The following is a 19,897-nucleotide window of genomic DNA, read 5'->3' on the forward strand; positions in this document are numbered from 1 at the left end:
TTTTTCTGTGACCAAATGTATGTTCTGATCACAATCTTTCAAACGTTTCATACAAGTTTTATATTACTAGACCTGGGAGATGAAACAATATTGTGATATAAGACTAGATATCTTATCATATAGCTTAAATGTAATCTTTTCCTGTTCCTGAAGGCTGCATTACAGTAGAGTGGAAATAAGTCTTTTATCATCTCTGACAATTATTTACACTACTTTTCAATTCAACATTTTATCATTTAAAAAAGAGAGAGAGAGAACGGCAGTAGTCTTACTCAATATGTTGTTGTTACCTCATCAGAATTAAGGTATTAATCATCATCCATCATACTGCTACTAAACCACAAGGGTTGCAGTATTTATACAGAACCTCTACCGTGCAGAGTTTTCTTTGCTACCTTTACCAAAATCAGACCATGCAGGTGTTACTAAAACCTCTTCAAGAGAACTGCATTAAATGATTTACTGTCAACTGTAATTACATGTACAGGATCAAACCAGGGTGGTTCATGGTGAAAAGACAATTTAGCAAGATGATAAGCTAGTTAATAAGTGCTTATCATTATGCAAGATTTAGCCACCTGCTCCAAACAAACAAGGGGCAGGATAGCACAGGCCCACCACCCCAGATTCACAGCTGAATCACAGATTCACAGATTCAGCTGTGAATCTGTGCTACAGAGTAAATAGATATCAAAACGCCAGAGACATTAGGGCAGGTAGTAAATTACCAAAGAGCTGCACAGATAAGTTCATAGGTCATGCAGTTGAGTTTAGCTGATGATCAGCTGTCTCACCTAGCCAGCATCTCCAACAACCTCAGCACAAATGTCCATACAGGTCTTATTTGGATAAACTGACCACATACTGGGAATCTAAATGGTTACTTTCTCGCCTGGAAAAATATTAAACTTAATAAAGTGACATAGTAACAATCCTACAGCAAAACTTACAACAGCTTTCAGCCTGGCTCAAAATCTCTGCCGTTGCTGCTGGTTGCTCAGGGCAGTGCCGGGGCTAGCTGGTTAGCATGCTAACTTCAGTAAATATCTCAGCAACACAATACATAGATGTCTTTGACATAACATCAAAACTGTTATTGCTTCATATTCTGTTGATCATTTTAGTTAATTGTTGAATGTTTTAAATGAAAGTTCTGGTCAAATCTTATATAGTGCATCTTTTAAAAGCATAATTAATATTACTGACAAGAAGGAGTAATTTGTTATGTGTTACAGTAAATAGAATACACTACAATTGCTGTAGGAGGAAGAGACTGTGTTATAGATCAACTAACCTCCGTTCAGAGTTGTCCTTTGCTTTGATGTATTGATAATTGCTTGAAGTGAGAAGAAAACATTTAGCTGTTTTTATAAATGCTTTAATGTTGTATTTGATTTTGTAAATCTTAAGACTTGATTGAAACCATGTTATCAGCAATAACTATTTTATAGTATACAGTAACTAAAATCAGTTTACAGGATTCATGACCACACTATTATGCAAAACAATGACTAATCTGTGCTAATGTATACATGCGCCACTTGTGAAAATAATACACACACATCAAATGTATTCATGTACTTACCATCGATCTCTGGTTATTATTTGCTTCCCTCTTGTCAATATTTAATAGAATTTAAATAGAATTTAATAGTCTAATATTTTACTCATAAACATCTTTCAGTATAACAAAGTCCAAAACAATTATACCATAAACTACAGCCTGCATAATGACCAGAGCTGAATACACACCTCTCTGACACTCTACTTCATAAAGGTAGTGTTTATTGCATAGTTTTTGCATAGGATTGCATCAAATTGTACACTCGTACATTTAAGGCAAGTTGAAGTCATTTTTTTGTCACTTATAGAGTTGGGTCTTTGTGCATCTGCTTCAGACATGCTACATGTTAAAAGTTTTTATCTATCTCTTTATCTATCTAAAATAAGGATCAGTAAGTCACATTTGAGTAAACACTTTCACTTCATTTTGAGCCAGAAAAAAACATGCTATGTACTAGCTTTTCTGTTTTAAAGTAGCTTGTATTGCAAAACTTGTTCTCCATTCTCCGTCCTTCCATTTCGCCATCCTCCTCTCCCACTCACTCAGCAGCTGTCCAGACATGCAGTGACTTTGGCAGCAGCTGTTGAGTGTAGTACAGTACGGGCCTCCATGCTACGCATGTACTAGTTCATCATTCAGTTGTGTGTGTGTGTGTGTGTGTCTGTGTCTGTGTGTTATGTAGCTATGGTAATCACAGCATCCTGTGTAAAGAGAGAATCTTTCCTATCTCAGGTTCGTAGCTCCTCCCTCTTGCTCTTCATATATACACTCTTGCAAAAACACTCCCACCTCAGATATTACCTGGCTCGGGCTAGACAAGGCAGGTCTCTGTGTGTGTAGCCAGTGATAACAGTACTCTTTAGTGAGTGGATTGGTTAAAGAAATGCTTTTGAGGTGCCTGCAGGCAAGCAGCAGTTTTGAGGAAGAGTGGGCGGCTCTGAGCGGCCGTCATCTCCAAACCGGGGTCAGACAGGCGATTGGGCCTGGACAAACAGGTAGACGATCTGTGGACTGGACTCTTGGGATTATAGAGAATGAGATTTGTACCATTTGTTTAAAGGACTATCGGTCATGCACTAAGCTGGCCTGCAATCCAAGTACTATTTGTCTTAAAACAGTATTGGAACAGGACAGCTGGTAGTGATCACTTTGTGCAAAGGGTTGTTATGCAATGCTTTGCTGTAGATTGTGTTTTCCTGTCTGCAATAGTGGCTATAATTCCTTATGTTCACCATTGACCTGTGCTAATGATGTTGCTTGTTTATTAGTCTCATTGTTGATCTTCTCTCTCTCTCTCTCTCTGACCCTTGCCTCCTCCTCTCTCACTAGAAGCTCTCCACCGGCCATTCGGCTTGGACTCTGCGGCGCTGACAGAGGCGGTGCGCTGGAGCTCCAAGGAGAACCTACTGGGGGCGGCCGAGAGCGACCCCAACCTCTTCGTTGCACTTTATGACTTTGTCGCCAGCGGAGACAACACGCTCAGCATAACTAAAGGTAAACAGTGGCATGAAACTGTGCTTTTTTTTTACTCAGATTTTTTTTTTTAAAAACAGTAGATTTTTTTTTTTTAATTGGCCACAAACAAACCTATTATTTATGTGTATGTTGTGTACCTATTACACGCCTTAGTTTCATGTGCTAAATCAAAACTTGAAAGACTCGCCCCCCAGTATAGTCTCTGCATGCATCACCACCGAAGGTTGTTGGTTGGCTAGGTGATGTTATTCAGTAGAGATCTTTCCATGTCCTTGATCATTGTCAGCCACTCCTTCCTGTTGACTGACTGTTGACATGTGTCGCAACAGAGCAGAGAGTGATTTCCTTATGTATATAGAGAGTCATCTGTAAAAATCCTCAAGGCCATGCTAGTGATTGGCAGGTCAGAGACTCCTGGAAAGAATGTTTTATGAGTAGTTGTGTAGTTATGCCAGAGGAATGTATCAATAGAGCTTATCCAACAGCCACTATAATTTCACCCTGTCGTGACATCGACAGGTATCGGATCACCAGCCCTCACCCACACACCTCAAATCCCTCTTTTACTCTACACTTTTTTTTTTTAATACACCACCTGTCAGCCACATGGTTTTTATACTTTATCATCCACTACTCCAGAGGTTGAAAAATAATATTTAAGCTTGTAACAAGGGAATCCCTCCAACCTGTGCAGACGACATGACTAAAATTCCTGTATTTCTTACTGCCCTCTCTATTACACACACTCCCTCCTGTCCAAACCTCCTCTCTCAACCAGCAGCAGTTAACCGCTCAATTAGCACTCCCCTGAGTAATGAGCTTAAAATATCTTCACAATATTATCCAGAGACAGTCGGGCTTGTGTCCCCAACCGATCTAAAACATTAAACGTGGCAGAGCGTGTTAATTATCCATCGTTTTTAAGACTTCCAAGGCAGCTGCCTGAGATGGAAATGATGTTTAGACCCTGACTCATGGAGTGAATCTGAGATTCTTGCCCACATGGAAGCACATGTGCACCAACCGGCTCCACTGCACTTTTCCTATCTGTCCTGTTCATTGCTCTGTCACATGGAAACACCCCAGCGTGCCTCTAATGCAGTGTTAATATGGAATTCGTTCAACTGTAATAATAACAGGTGGATGAGAGCAGCTAGCAGGGGCTGATTACAGAAAGGGTCTTAGCGGGTCTGCGTCTGGGGCTAATCGTTGTCTCTTCTCAGTGCCAGGCCAAACCAGGCCAGACCAGAGCCTTGCTGCAGTGTGAGGTAGGGAGGCAGTCAGTGTTTCCACTCCCACAGACACAGAGGAGACTGGTGGATTGGTGGGCTGTATGTGGATAACCGTCTCTGTTTAATGTAGCTCTGCGGATTTCTAGCTAAAGAGTTTAGCTTTAAGAGCTAGACGTGCAGCTCTGGTTTGCGGTTACATGTCAATGGGCCATGGTTGTCTTACTGACTGGCCTAAACTCTATTTGTTAAATGTTTACACTTCACAGCGCTCAGTGTTAACAGTATATTTGACAATCTTTGTAGCTGTTAATTTTCTTGTGTTCTTGCAGGCGCAGTTTGAGGTATTATGAGACTGAGTCATGATAGCCTGAAGGCTAACTGCAAGAAAGAGCTGCTGTATGAATTTAAGGAGTTAAGAGATACTTTGGTTGTAAAACTTTGAGTCTTATGCTACATCCACACCTATACGTTTTGGTTTTAAAACGCATAACTTTTGCTACGTTTACTCCTAGCGTCCACACTACTCTGGTGTTTTCAAACCCCTAAAACACAGACTTTCAAAATGAAAATGTGGATGTGGCCTTAGTGAATGGAGAAATATAGAAAAGGCAGTGTGGAGGATTTGTAGTAGAGGTGCATAGGTGGGCAGAGTGACAGTTCAGAGTGAGTGAGAGTCTAGTCTCTCTTTCAGACCATCACTCCTCGCCAGCTTCTGCCCTCTTTCCTCTCCTTTTTTCCTCCAATCCTCCTTCCCACCAGCAGTCTGATCACTGCTTCATGCTGTGTTGTTTGTTGTCCTGATGGTTCACTCCCTCCTCTGGTCTCCAGCACATCAACCGCTCCACTCCCTCATGTCCGCTCCTCCACTGACGTCAGAGATAGACACACAGAGACAACAGACCAAGTCACTACACGCCTGTTTTGCCTAGCTCTCTATGACAGATATGCTGTTCACCCAACCCTATCATTGTTCCATAACTTTTGATGTAGTTTCAACGAGAGGCACAGTATATCCATGACTCCTCTCTCTTGAATGTGAGCTGTTATTAAGGTGTCATGGGCAACGCTGTGACCTGATGAGAAAGTTTTGTTCTATGTCGTATCCAAGAAGTTTAAAAAGAAAGTTGGAAAAAATAACATTCTGTAATCAGCACCGGATATTTCATCATAAAACGTAAGCACTTTCTGTATTAACTCATAAAGAATTTTTATTATCATATTTAAAATTTTGGCTTTTCTCTTTCAAGATTTATTCAAGTCCTGATTAGCTGTCTAGACTATAACCAAAGGGCACTTTAGCAGTATGCATGGCTGGAATTAAAGCTGTGACCATATGACTCAATCTTTCTGTCCACCGGGCCATGCTACCACCATAACATGTCGTCTTACTAATTCCTCTCCTCGTCTAGGTGAGAAGCTGCGTGTGCTGGGCTACAACCAGAATGGTGAGTGGAGCGAAGTGCGCTCTAAGAACGGCCAGGGGTGGGTGCCCTCCAATTACATCACGCCAGTCAACAGTCTGGAGAAACATAGCTGGTACCATGGGCCTGTGTCCCGCAGCGCCGCCGAGTACCTGCTCTCATCCCTCATCAATGGCAGTTTCCTGGTACGGGAAAGCGAGAGCAGCCCTGGACAGCTGTCCATTTCTCTCCGCTACGAGGGGAGAGTCTACCACTACCGGATCAACACAGCTTCTGATGGAAAGGTAGAGTTATGTAAGCGTGTAACGTGGCTGGAAGTTTGGTGTTGGTGTAGAGCTACATATAAACTACATTTTTTCTTAAAAAAAAAAAATCACAATTACATGTAATAATCAAATAAGAAAAATATAAATATTCAGTATTTTGGATATGTTAAGTAAAGTAAAATTAAAATCCTGAATTACAAAGTTTGTTCCACCTCCCTGCTTCTCCTCCCCCTCCCTCTTAGGTGTATGTGACGTCTGAGAGTCGTTTTGCCACCCTGGCCGAGCTGGTCCACCACCACTCCACTGTAGCCGATGGCCTGGTCACCACACTGCACTACCCAGCACCCAAATGTAACAAGCCCACGGTGTACGGTGTGTCACCCATCCATGACAAGTGGGAGATGGAGCGCACTGACATCACCATGAAGCACAAGCTGGGAGGAGGCCAGTACGGGGAGGTGTACGTGGGAGTGTGGAAAAAGTACAACCTCACGGTGGCTGTCAAAACACTAAAGGTTAGATGACCCTCTTGTAGCCATCAGTTGATTTCTGTGAACTAGAAAGCTGATTTGTAAAAAATCTCCTGTTTTGATGTCATTCTCTCAGCCCTTTTTGTATCTGTAAATGATGGAACATGGGTTGAACAATGGTTATAGGTCGCCACCTGCAGGTGGACTTTGGTATTACATGATATTATCACCTTAGATGCTTTTAGATGTTGCTTTTTTCCAACTGCTTTGTCTGTTCACCCCTCTGATAAAAGCCTCTTTCTTCTCTCTCCATTTCTGTAATGATAGGAGGACACCATGGAAGTTGAAGAATTCCTGAAAGAAGCAGCAGTTATGAAGGAGGTTAAACATCCAAACCTCGTTCAGCTACTAGGTCAGTATTTATGAACATCTACGAAGTATAACTTACTGTGCCTCTTTAAAACCTGATTTTACACATATATGTATTTATTTTAAAACATTCTGGCTCCTGGGCTGCCCTGGTGGCCTGGGGGTTAAGACGCTAGGCATTAACTGCAATGTCCACAGTTCTCGTCTGGCCGGGGACCTTTGTTGAATGTTATTCCCCATCTCTGTCTCACATCATTTTCTGCCATCTCTCTAATACAAATATCTAACAAACACAAACAAATTTCCCCCCCAAAAAATATGTCTAGCTCCTGAAATTACACTAGAGCTGACTTTGGCTCTCAGTCTTTGTTCTTGTTGGCATCTGTATTCTAACCGCTACCTCTCCCACAGGTGTGTGTACATTGGAGCCTCCGTTCTACATCGTGACAGAGTACATGCCACACGGCAACCTACTGGACTACTTGAGAGACTGTGACAAGGAGGAGGTGAATGCTGTGGTACTGCTCTACATGGCCACGCAGATCTCCTCTGCTATGGAATATTTAGAGAAGAAGAACTTCATACACAGGTAAGGAGATAGTTTTGATGTGTCTGTGTGTGTGTGTATATGCATGCCTCTCTTGTATTTGCCCACATATGAGAAAGTAGTCTAATTTTTCACCTTTTCCCCACACCTTTACACCCTGAATTCCTATTTCCCTCCCTCCTCTTTGCTTTATTCCTCCCTCTCTCAGGGATCTCGCAGCGAGGAACTGCCTGGTCGGAGAGAATCATGTCGTAAAGGTTGCAGACTTTGGTCTGAGCAGGTTGATGACTGGTGACACCTACACTGCCCACGCTGGGGCCAAGTTCCCCATCAAGTGGACCGCACCAGAGAGCCTCGCATACAACACCTTCTCCATCAAGTCTGATGTCTGGGGTGAGTAATACATGTGCACATATTTCATCCAGTATTGATTTGCTCTTTTGTAGCTCATTTTCCTTAAAATAAATTCTCTAAAACATTCTTCCTTACAGCGTTTGGGGTGCTGCTGTGGGAAATTGCCACCTATGGCATGTCTCCATACCCAGGTATTGATCTGTCTCAGGTCTACGACCTCCTGGAAAAGGGCTACCGCATGGAACAGCCTGAGGGATGCCCACCAAAGGTCTATGAACTCATGAGGGCATGTGAGTAGTAGCTATCTTGCCTACCTCTTATTTATTCACCAAGTGGTTGCACTGTGTTGGAAAGACATGGATGCATGCACTACCCATGCAGTCTTCCAAATCAGATCTTTGTCATGTCACATTTTGCTGCATTCCTCTCCCATACTGTGTGAAAGTTCACTATCCATCTTAGAAATGCGTCCGTCAAAATGACGTCAAAAGAAAGACTGACTGACAAACTATAATCCAATACTAAAACCACCAGATCTGTGAAAGAAATGTTAGATTTGCAACAAGAATACTTCCAAATCATTTTGAATAATGTAGTTTCAAAGTACTTTCTAGTAGTAACATTTAGTAACATGTCATTTTTTATTCTGTCTCTCTCTACCAGGCTGGCAGTGGAGCCCATTAGATCGGCCTTCGTTTGCAGAAATCCACCAAGCCTTCGAAACAATGTTCCATGACTCCAGCATCTCTGAAGGTACAGGATCATGTCGTGGAGTCAATCTTTTGTGTAGCTCAAAACCTGCTTTCACGAAGCTTCTAGATTAGCTGTGATGATTAAGCTGAACAAGAAAACAATCATATCAGCTCGCTGGCTTTTATTTACATATTTTAAGTTGAGTGAGCTGCCTGTTCAACTCAGTTTCTTTGGAAAGTTTTATATCAGATGAAACTGTAAAACTGGAAAAGGAAGAAAGATCAGTTTAAACCCGCACAAATAATACAAGAGTTTCAGAAGCGTTGAAACATGGTCAGCAAATATACATATGTTGTGTTAAGTTTGGATAGTGACCACGGCCACCTTCTAATTGAGTATTTTGTTCTTTGTACATTGCAGAGGTAGCAGAGGAGCTCTGTAAGACGGCCTCCTCTGGTCACTGTGGACCACTGCACTCCTTCAGTCACGACATGCCCCTGTTGCCTTCCAAATCCCGCACACTCCACAAGCACACAGAAAACAAGGAAAACATCGAGGGTGGACTCGACGGGCGACCTGACCACAGCTCTCACAGTCACTCAGGTACAGCCAGACATGCCTACCTTACTACCAACCAGTCAGACGCACCACATTATAATTCTGCAGGTATGCCAGACAACGTTGGTTCAGAGAGTACACTGCAGCGTCGCCAAGCCCGCCGTCTGAAGAGAAGGGCGGTCATTTTTCTTACCAAGTGATCTCCAGTGCCAGCATCTGTCTGGCATCCGTCCAGTCAACCAGCGCTGTCTCAAGGCGGTTCTGCAAGCACAGCCTGAAGGAGTCTCCACACATTGGCCTACAATTACTAAAGTGTTTCAGCTCATCAGTGCTGTTGCAGATGAGCTGAACAGTTATTTCCTTCATGAAAACCATACTGTAAAAGCATCTGACTCCCAAGATTCAAGATTTTATTTATTTATTCATTCATTCACACTCCATGTCACACAGCACCAATTAAAATGTGAAAAAGTAATGCTTACCCAAACTATACTTGAAGTATAAAATATAAAAACATAAAGATGTATTATGGAACCACAAGCCGTCTTTACCAACCCCATGCAGTACTAAGGGATAATGGAGAGAAAAATAACAAGTGTGAGCGACTGCCACAATATTCAATCCAACAGTCAGTCATTTCTCCTATGCAGAGGATGTTTTTCTTCCTCCATAATCCCACAGAACATAATCATAATAAACTGAGTCAACATCTGCCATTCCCGCCAACCTCTCAGCTCTTCCGAAAATGTAATTCATCCTGTCTAATTTCGTTCTAATGACATATCCACCCTATACCAAGATAGAGTAATTTAATACACTGCATATAACGAAGGAAAAAAAAACATGAGTTCAGCTTCCTCAGGCATTATAAATGTGGTTTCATCTTATCTATTGTGATCCATTTAGTCACTCCAAGTCAACCTCAGACTCTCCCAAGTATTTTGAGCAATCCAGATGTTCAGCTAAACCATTGTTCATTATCTTTGACACTTATATATATGAAAAGTATCTGTTATATGTGATGTGAATCAACATTAGGTCATATTGGTCATATTTTTCTTGTCCTACTTTGTTGCATTACTATTATTCCCATATCACAACCAGTGCTTGGTAACAGGTCTTGTACTACAATTTGCTAACACTAATATTATTAAATTTCAATAATATTGTCTGTTGTTTGTCTTTTGTTTTAAGTTATTGCTTATTTATTTGTTTTATGTTGAAAATAAAATTTTGTTTATTTGTGTGTTCATCTGATGTAGAAAGACATTCTGACCTTTGTGGTTGTCTTCATCTGTCCTTTTTATGTCATTTCTTCTGTCACTGACTTAAAGAAGACTTCTGAAGTTTTGGTCCATGAACATAAGTATTCACTAATACAATGAACATAAGCCTTCATCACTTCTTAAATCCAATAAAAGTGGGACTGTGAACATGCAATAAGTTTCACAAAGTCATAAAACACAAGACAAGAGTCTTCTAAAATATCAATCCGTTTCTTCACTGGTTGTTTCAAGTGTACATACGACAATAATGAAAAATCACAAGGTCTCAAAATCACAAAAACACCACAGCCTGTATCTCTTAATTCTATAATCACATCTAATGTGTTGTAGAAATATTTCTTGTTTGTATACATTTATATTTAATTGCACATGATGAAGATGAAGCAGTATTAGGAGTGTGCTGTTATTCAATCTGCTATTTGTCCTTATTCACTTAATATAACTGACAATGATCTGGTTATTATCTGGTTATAAAGGACTAGGTTTTGCAGTTTTCTCCTCTCTTATCACCAGTACATTGCCTGGTTAGTGAACATTGTGCACCGCTCTGTAATGATTTAACAGCTAGCAGGCTTGTAAAAGTGTATTCTTCTGTTTGAGCAAAGTTATGCAACCTCATTTCAAGTAGCAGTGGTTGGGCAGGTTTTTTTTGTTTTGTTTTTTTGGCGCGTGTGTCAAGTGCCTGAAGTATATTCATCACCCCATCTTTTACAAGAGCAATTTGTAAATTGTTGAATTAGTGTGTGCATTTGTGCAACTGGCATGGCCTCAAAACTTTCCATCCCCTCTCCTGAAGTGCTTTTTCCTCACTCATGAGTCCCCGAGGAGGAAAGAACAGCTTTGAGAGAGAGAGGGAATAGTCCATCTTATTGCAACAATACACAGCTGTCTGAAAGAATGAATGACATTAATGTATAGGCGAGCGTATTGAGAGACTAAAAAAATCAGACCAATATCCTTCATTAGCTGTGTCTGCAAGATATTCTGCAACCTTTGAACAAAGATGCACGTGTTCCTGCTGAGTTCACCCCGGTTTTTTTTGTGTGTGGTTTTAATCCATTCCTCTTTTTTCTTTCCAGGCTGGGCTTCTACTTTGCTAGGAGGGGAGGGCCGATCAGGCAGCTCCCCAGCTTTGCCCAGAAAGCAGCAGCCACGAGATAAATCTCCCAGCAGCCTTTTAGAGGATGCACACGATGTGGGCACATTTACACGAGACCGCAAGACTGGCTTCTTTAGCTCCTTCATAAAGAAGAAATCTTCCTCTTCTTCCTCCTCGCCATCCTCTCAGCACCAACAGAATCTCCCAACGCCACCCAAAAGGAGCAGTTCCTTCCGGGAGATGGAGACACAACCTCACAAGAAATATGAGCCCACCGCTGATTTCAGCGCTCCTCCTCCGCTGCCCCAGTCAGACAGTTTGGGGGGCTTTTCTGCCTCTCCGTCCCATTCACATGGGGAACCCACCCAGGGTCAGTCACGCTGCTGTGGGGCCACTTTTGGACAGAAACCCTCTGGTGGGGGCCTTGGTTCACAGGTGACAAGTGGCAGCAGTTGGGGAGGACTCGCTGGCTTTTTTACCCCTAGACTCATTAAAAAGACCCTGGGGCTACGGACAGGAAAGACTACCTGCTCAGAGGAGGTTGGAAGTATGGTTGGGGGGCCTAAACCCTTCCCTAGGTCCAATTCTACCTCCTCGATGTCAGCTGGGCTGCCAGACCTGGAGCGTATGGCTCTGACTTTACCCAGGAACCGCAGTGCTAAACCCCCTCTGGAGAGAACTGCCTCCACAACCTCCCAGCCAGAGAATGGGGCCGCACGGCCCTCTGAAACTCTGCTTAGGAGGATGGACGAGGGGACCGCACAGATCAGGGAAAGGCCCAAAGCCAAGCTACTACCCCGGAGTGCTGCTGTAGGGGTGAGGGCACCAGGGGTTGGGGGGGAGGTGGGGGAATCGGACAGTCTGTCCCGGGTCAGGGAGGGTAGAGAGGAGAGTGGGGGAGCACTGGACAGGCAGCAGAGCTGGTCATCCCCCTCTAAGACTTCTAGTTCTAGTGCTGCAGCAGGTGCACCAACTCACAACCACAAAGTTCCAGTCTTGATCTCCCCCACTCTGAAGCACAGCCCAGCTGACGTGCACCTAGTCGGGCTAGACTCTCAGGGGAACCGCTTCAAACTGCTGTCTGAGCACCAAGCAGACCGAGACAGGCCGCGACTTGTAAAACCCAAGTGTGCTCCTCCTCCCCCTCCCACTCTGCGCAGCCTGCAACACTCCTACAGCGGTGATGGAGAGGAGCAGGTAGGAGGAGCACCAGTGGAAGTGAACGGGGACACATTAAAAGGTCACAGGTCAGGACGATTGTCAGGAGGAGTAACGACGGGTAGACCGTCAGTGCCGCCACCACAAGTGCCTCCTGCGTCTTCCTCCTCCTTTTCCTCATCTTGCTCTGCCAACAACACAACTCCCAACAAAATGGCCAACGGAGCCACCACCGCTGCCCCCTCCTCACACTCAGCACCATCTGCTGGTTCCAAAGTGGCACTGCGGCGAACCAGGCAGCAGGCGGAGAGGGTGCCCCTGGAGCGGGTTAGCCGTGAGGCCCTGCTGGAGTGCGCTGAGTGCCTGAGCAGCGCCCTCCACGCCAGCTCCGAAAGCCCATCCAGCAGCCAAGTGCTGGACGCCGGCCACCAGCTGCTAGACTACTGCTCAGGTTATGTGGACTGCATCCCTCAGATGAGGAACAAATTTGCCTTCCGAGAGGCAGTGGTGAAGCTGGAGCTCAGCCTGCAGGAACTGAGGGCCTCGTCCTCAGGAGGTGGAGGGCTGAGCAATGTGGGGCCCAACACTGTACTGGACAACCTGCACAGCTGTATTAAAGAGATTAGTGACGTAGTACAGAGGTAGCCACTGTGACAACACCACCCGTCACCCCCAAAATACACAACAGACAGCTTATATTCTCTTTATTTCTGGTTCTATTGACAGCTTTTTGGGGGACGAAATGAGACTAAAGTACCTCAGAGAAATCACTACAAAATGTAATCTTTTTATTGTTTACAAACAACCGTTTCATAAGATGCCAGTGTGGACACTAATTTTTGCTCTGACCTGTACATATTGAGAAACGTTCATACCAAACTAAATGTGGTTTAAGTCCCAACATGAAATGTTTTCGCCCCAAGTCTCCACCTGGCCGCGATAAAGGCCTCTTTGTTTAATGAATGTCAAGCGTATCAGCTGTGTGTAGCCAGCCCAGAGGGTAGGTAAAGTCTAAGCTCACTCTGCTTATCTGTCAGTCTGTCATATACTGAGCGAGAATGATGGTGGTTGTGCCCAGCCTTACTGAGAATACTAGACAACTGTTTTCCCTGACAAGCTCGAGCAGTGTTTCACAAAAATGTGAATCATCAGTCGGGTATACTGTGTTACTACACAGTAGAGTATTTAGCTCAGTATCTGGGGAACTGAGTGACCATAAGCCATTTGTTTAAAAAGCCATTGTAGGACTGGAAACAGCATCAACATCAGGATTTGATATAATTCAAGGTTTTGGGGTCTCAATTTGACACATGTGCAGATCTTTTTTACTGTTTTAATTTAATAGATTACAGCTGACAGCCAATATTTTTTAGTAGAGGGACATGTTTGCAACCTCTAAAGCTCCCCAAAACGGCTTTTTCTTGGTATCGGATCAAACCTTTTTTTTTTTTTTTTTTTTTTTTTTTTAAGAATAGTCTTTGTAGAATAATCAATTGTTTTGACAGTGACATTCCCACATCACCCTACAAGGTGAGACCATTGAGAAAGATTGAAGGGATCACTAATAGCATTGAAACTTTTCATTTGACAAGCGTGTAAATAAGCTCAAATGAAACCAAATACAGGCTTATCAAATCTAAATCTAAAAAAAAAAAAAATCTTTTTTCCTACTCTAATCCATTTTATTTCCTCACAGTACTAAAAACTGAATGAATGTGGGGTGACTTATCATATGCACAGCATTTGTCTCCGCTTCAGTGACGTGACTGGTGTTCACACCTTAACACAGTGCCACATAAATGGGGGGGAAAAAAATCCCCAGTCCCCTAAAGCATTTCAATATTTATGTCCAGTTATCCTTGCACACTACAATTCTTCCTAGGAGCGTATAAGAGCGGAGTGAGGAGGGGAGAGCACAGGGTAGCGCATGAGCAGGTGAATTGGGACAGTATTCCTATAAGTGTCCTTCCGAGTATGGACAGTGCTGGATTCCCTGTAGCCTTGTCGTGGCCTCAGTGCCTCAAAATTCTTCAATGTATGAACACTGCGAAATGCAGAGACCTACTTACACTAATCACACAGTACTGATCTCTCAACAAACAAAAACTGCAGTATGTCTTCAGCACATGAGCGATTTGTACATTATTTGATTCAAAGAAAAATACTTTTTAGAATGTCTGTATGAACTTGAATTTTAAATTATTCTTGTTTTTGTTTTTTTTATTAAAAGCACAGACCTATTTTGAGAGACATGTTATGTAAATATTTGTTTTATTTCATATCCAGAAAACAAAAGATTTATGTGTAGTCACAACATAAAGAGCAATGTTTTTGACTGAAGAGATGCAAGACTGAGGCCCATCCACCCAGATCTGAATATCTGCTTTATGAATGTATTACTCTTCAGTTCTGAACCCGGTCGAATGTTCATCTGCATGAATTGAATCTCTTAAGATGCCATTTTTTAATTTATTATGATTTTTTTTTTTTTTTTTTTTCTTTTACAATTTATTGGCCCATAGGTTTAATTTTGGTCACACTATAGAATTATTTCCGGAAACTGCTGCTCTATTTTTTGAGCACAAACTAAACTGTGTACAGTGCCAGAATTACATATGTGCACTCACAACTCACAGAAATCTGTATTATCTTTGTTTGCCTTGGCTCACATCTTAATGTACACTGGATAAGGCCTCAGACACATTGGTTCATTGACACATGTTGCATCTGAATACTACAAAATCAAACACTTCCATCTGTAAACACTGCAGGTTCATAACACTTTCAAAATAATAGATTGCCAAGTAAAAGTTTGTATCAATTTGTGTTGTGGTGCATTTCATATCATCATCATATCATCATTTCATGTGAAAATGTCCCATTTCTTGCCAAACAGGATGCTATGAGACTAACTGATTCATTTCTATTCACTGTGACTTTCAAGTAACACGGGCAAAAAAAAATGTTATCTTTTTTTGTTGTTGTTGTTTCATGATTCTTGGTGCCTTTTTGTGAACAAATAATTTATGTACAGTTCACTCTCACTGCAAGAATTCACAAGTATGGCAGTGTGCTATCTTTCCTTTGCCATGAGATTGTGATAACGTCATCACTACAGCATGTATATCTGACATTTGGAGGTTAACGGTCAGATGCAAACTTGAAAACTGAAAGGTGCACTTTGTCTATTATAATTATGGATTTGGATACTCAGTAATAAAGGTTGTTTATTTGTGGCCATTAACACTGATGGTGCAGCCACACCTTTAAATGACACGTAAGAGTCTGCTGCACTAAACCCGAGCTGCTCTGTTGTCTCATAATCATCACATCTTAAAGTTTTCACTGTATTCTTTATTGTTGCCTAGAAGCAGTTTGGCCTCTTTGCCCGTTTGGTTCTCGTTGACTTTTAGTGCATCTCTGTGGAGCAGGTTTCTTAAAAATATTTCAAGCCTTATCAAAGAGTGGAATAACAAATGTAACCTCCCAGAATTAAACACGTTTGCAGTTTGGACTGCTTTTTAAGAAATAAAACATGTAGTCATTCAATCATTGATTACAGTGTCAATGAATTCATTTGGTACCAATGTTGTTTTTTCCTCACATCTGATATCTGAACCAATGCCACAACATTTCTGCTCATTGTCATCTTCAGTCTTCTGCATTGTCTTTATTTATGTTGGCTGCATTTATCCTGTATATCTGTATTTTTGTTGTTGTTTTTTTTTCCCTCCTGTCTCCCTGTTTTGGAGAACAGCTCTGGAGAACGTGTGTTACACATCATTATACCAAAGGCCACTTCTTCAGTTGTACGAGTGCAATGAAAACCAACACACACAGACACACCATAATGGAATATGTGAATCTAAACAGGGATGAAAAATGGCAGAGATGTTAACATTAACTTTTTTATTGTACAAAATATATATTTTGTGTTTTTGTTTTTTTGTTGTTTTTTTTTTAATTTAAAGCTCACATTATATATTACTGTGAAGTTCTGCTTATCAGTGTTAAGCCTATTGTAAATAATAAAGATATTGATGAATACTGTTTCGTTTTTGGTTGTCTATCTGCCTTTAAGCTTTGTTTGTTTTTTTAAAAATAAATTTTAGGTAATTATTTAAGATTGAAATTGAGTTCTGTGGCCAAATAGAGTGCTGCTCTGATGGTTGCATTTCATTTCATTTTTAGGTGACATATTGCTTCATGTCTTTAAATTAATGAGAGCTGTCTAAATCAAAGCAAAATAACAAACTGGAAAGCAGAAAATAGATTAATTATGGGATGGAATATGATAGATGCATAAATAAACATTGAAATAAAAGGTAAAGTTTAAAATCTTTATAAGCACCATATGTTGGCACCCAGAAAACTTACTGTAATAATATCTTCATGATATACAAGACATCCAGATGTTTTTTTTTATTGAATGTAATTTGGCAGCCCTGCAAACATCAATTTGCATTTTAATATTTCACCCAACACACAGCCTCATTGGAGCAAAGGAACAAGCAGACACTATATGTGTGGTGAAGTTCTGAAAAAGAGAAAAGTTGAATTTTAAAGCTAGGTAAAGCTAGGTACGCAATTAATCATTGTTTTCCTTATCAATGAATTTCCTGATTATTATCTAGATCAATCAATTAGTGGTTTGGTTCATAAAAGTTGACACATTCAAAGAGCTTGTTTTGTCTGACTAACAGTCCAAAACACAAACATACTCACTTTAGAAGACTAAAAAGCAGAAAATATTCACATTTTACAATCTGGAACCTGTGAATTTCTAGCATTTTGCTGTAAAAAATTACTTAAATAATTAATCAATTGAAGCAAATCTGTTTACTGCCAATCGAGTAATTGATTAATCAATTGTTTCAGCTTCAGATCCTATTTAAGGAGACACACTGTACTGTAGATTTGGGACAGACAGTATGTTTTAAGAATAAAGGATTAGTATGGTGGGAAGGGAAGTTTGCTGTACATGTAGAAACTATGTACATTTTCTCAATTACTCTGATTAAGTACAATTTTGAGGTACTTGTAGTCCACTTGTGTATTTACATTTTATGCTGTTATACTTCTGCTCCACATGTCAGAGGGTGATATTGTACTTTGCTGTAGTCACTAGTTAGTCATAATAACAAGATTTATCATGTACTTCATGTAATAATTGTCCTTCATGTAATTCATGTGTTCCAGAATAACTGGGAAACACATTTTGCCGTTGGGATTGTATGTTGGAGATAACACGGCTATTGTTGGACATAAACCCTTGGCTGAGATTTCAACAGCACACAGACTCCAGAGGGTACAGCACCGAAGACCTTTTCATAATCCTCAGATGTTACAGGTAGAGATGTGCCGGTATATTGTTTCTATTATATACAGTGGTAAAACATCTGATGGTGTCAATACTGGGAACCACTAGTACTGTCATTATTGTGATTATATTGTTTTCAGAGGACACTGTGAACACAGCAGCTCTAATTCCTTCATAAGCAGTTTGGTTTTGTTTAACCACAAGTTGCCTTTAAGAGTCCAATATAACAGTTATTATGGTCTCTGTGTTTACAAATTTCTCTGCCTTTTAAAAAAATATTGAACTGTTAACACCAGCAGATTACACTATAACATTTACTACAATTAAAGTTCTTGCACTCCAGGAAACAAACAATCAATTTCATCTGGAAAAATTAATAAATTTCCAAAATATGAATGTGTGTGTAGAATCTAAGAGACACTGAGATGCATTTAAAGTCATCTCCAGTCAGCTATCTTAAACTTAATCTGCTTTTCTTTACAGAGTTAAAATGTTTTTGATGTTATTTCTTATGCAGTGTCCAACGAAGCTGCAACATAAAGACCACTGTATATTTAAAGTAATATAAATATATTTTAGCACTAATAGAAGGATTTCAGGAAATGCGGTTATTGTGATAATACCGTTTATCGTGATATTTTTACCTACGATAATCAGGAAAGTTTGATACGGGCACATAGTTACAGTTATATTCTGACAAACTCTGATCTACCAATATTCCATTAATAGAGATTTGTGTTTATATAAAATGTCCTTATTATTCCATATCAAATAGTTATGAGATGAAAAATTGTATGAGAGACTATTACAAGAAAGCCTGGCGATGAGAAGCGGACATTTTTACTGGGATTTTATCAATGTCATAGTAAAAAAAAAACAAGAAAAAAGTTAAATCCACCCTATTTAAATAATATATGGAGAGGTATATCACTCCAAATGGAGCATCACCATCATCATCTTCCTCAGCAGCGTCCTGCTGCGCGTGACGCCGTCCCACACCATATCCGACTCCTCCCCAACCGCAGCTGTTGTAAAGATGGCGTCCATCATGGAGGGGCCGCTTAGCAAGTGGACTAACGTCATGAAAGGCTGGCAGTATCGCTGGTTTGTTTTGGACTACAACGCCGGCCTGCTGTCCTACTACACGGTATGTTCGCCTCTTACGGTTTGTAAACGCCAAACTGCTTCGCGAGAGAGGCCAGATTATGGAAGTTGCCGCCGGGTTTTCCCAACCTAAGTGGGGGAAAGGGGCCTTGTGTTGGTCCGGAGTTGGGAGTCTTATCTTTGCTGGCTAGCAAAGCTAAAAAGCTGAAACGCACACACTCGTCGGCAGCAGCTTCGTTGCGACTAATTGACTATACTAAGAGAGAAAGAGTCAGTATTATGTGTGTGTTGTGGTTGTGTAACAGTCCCAAACTCGCTTGTTTGTGAGTCAAATAGCTAACAAGGCACCGCGGGAGGAGACAGTGGCTGCTAGTTAGAGTTTTTGACAAATGAATCTACTGTTCACTGATCAGTAATGTCGACAGTAAACCAGACAAAGACCTGTCAGTGCTAATGCTGGTGAAACAAGCTGTAATAATCAGGTAGGAAACTACTAAGAGCTGTCCACTCCTCTCAGAAAGTTATATATATCATATATTGGATGTCTGATGTACATGTATTTGTACGTAACGTTAGTGTGTTGTTTTAAATGACTATAAACTCTGTACCAGACCCTAGCCTGAGCCCTTACTGAAGTATGAGTTTGTTTAGATGGCTGAAAGACGGTTTTATCAGTGTGTTGGATGAGAGAAAGTGCTTGATTAAGTGTGAGAATAAACCTCTAATAACATTTCCCGATCAAAGTCCCATATTTCCATCCTTGTCAACAAGTTAATATGAGTCCAAAATCAATGTGTGATCTTGACAGAAAGCTTAAAGGACAGGCTCACAATGTTTCAAGTCTGCTTTAAAACAGCAGTCAGGTGCCCACATGAGCACTGAAACAGGTTTTTCTTGCTATAATCATTCATCTTGTTCATATTGACCATTAGAAGATCCCTTCATAATACATTTACAGTGTAAGTGATGGAGGCCAAAAT

At 41.1% G+C, this 19,897-nt stretch overlaps 2 protein-coding genes across 5 annotated transcripts in view; both read left to right on the forward strand.

The window, feature by feature from the left end:
* The window catches only part of abl2 (c-abl oncogene 2, non-receptor tyrosine kinase), a 28,383-nt gene extending 11,840 nt beyond the window's left edge, over positions 1–16,543 (forward strand). Inside the window, exons 1-11 of one of the 3 annotated variants that reach the window (XM_067596995.1) lie at positions 2,357–2,559; positions 2,894–3,058; positions 5,682–5,977; positions 6,202–6,474; positions 6,757–6,841; positions 7,210–7,387; positions 7,554–7,738; positions 7,837–7,989; positions 8,363–8,452; positions 8,813–8,995; positions 11,316–16,543. In XM_067596995.1, the coding sequence (XP_067453096.1) occupies positions 2,448–2,559; positions 2,894–3,058; positions 5,682–5,977; positions 6,202–6,474; positions 6,757–6,841; positions 7,210–7,387; positions 7,554–7,738; positions 7,837–7,989; positions 8,363–8,452; positions 8,813–8,995; positions 11,316–13,138 (3,543 nt within the window). In that variant the 5' untranslated portion in view covers positions 2,357–2,447 and the 3' untranslated portion in view covers positions 13,139–16,543. Of the gene's footprint in view, positions 1–2,356; positions 2,560–2,893; positions 3,059–5,681; positions 5,978–6,201; positions 6,475–6,756; positions 6,842–7,209; positions 7,388–7,553; positions 7,739–7,836; positions 7,990–8,362; positions 8,453–8,812; positions 8,996–11,315 lie in introns of those variants that run through there. The other 2 variants (XM_067596993.1, XM_067596994.1) reach the window with 2 other exon arrangements.
* Positions 16,544–18,803: 2,260 nt separating this feature from the next.
* The window catches only part of osbpl9 (oxysterol binding protein-like 9), a 32,019-nt gene continuing 30,925 nt past the window's right edge, over positions 18,804–19,897 (forward strand). For both annotated transcript variants that reach the window (XM_067597001.1, XM_067597002.1), the window contains exon 1: positions 18,804–18,960. In XM_067597001.1, coding sequence (XP_067453102.1) covers positions 18,850–18,960 — 111 coding nt within the window. In that variant the 5' untranslated portion in view covers positions 18,804–18,849. The remainder of the gene's footprint in view (positions 18,961–19,897) is intronic.

Source organism: Thunnus thynnus, chromosome 8 (genome assembly GCF_963924715.1).
Source record: "Thunnus thynnus chromosome 8, fThuThy2.1, whole genome shotgun sequence".
NCBI lineage: Eukaryota > Metazoa > Chordata > Actinopteri > Scombriformes > Scombridae > Thunnus > Thunnus thynnus.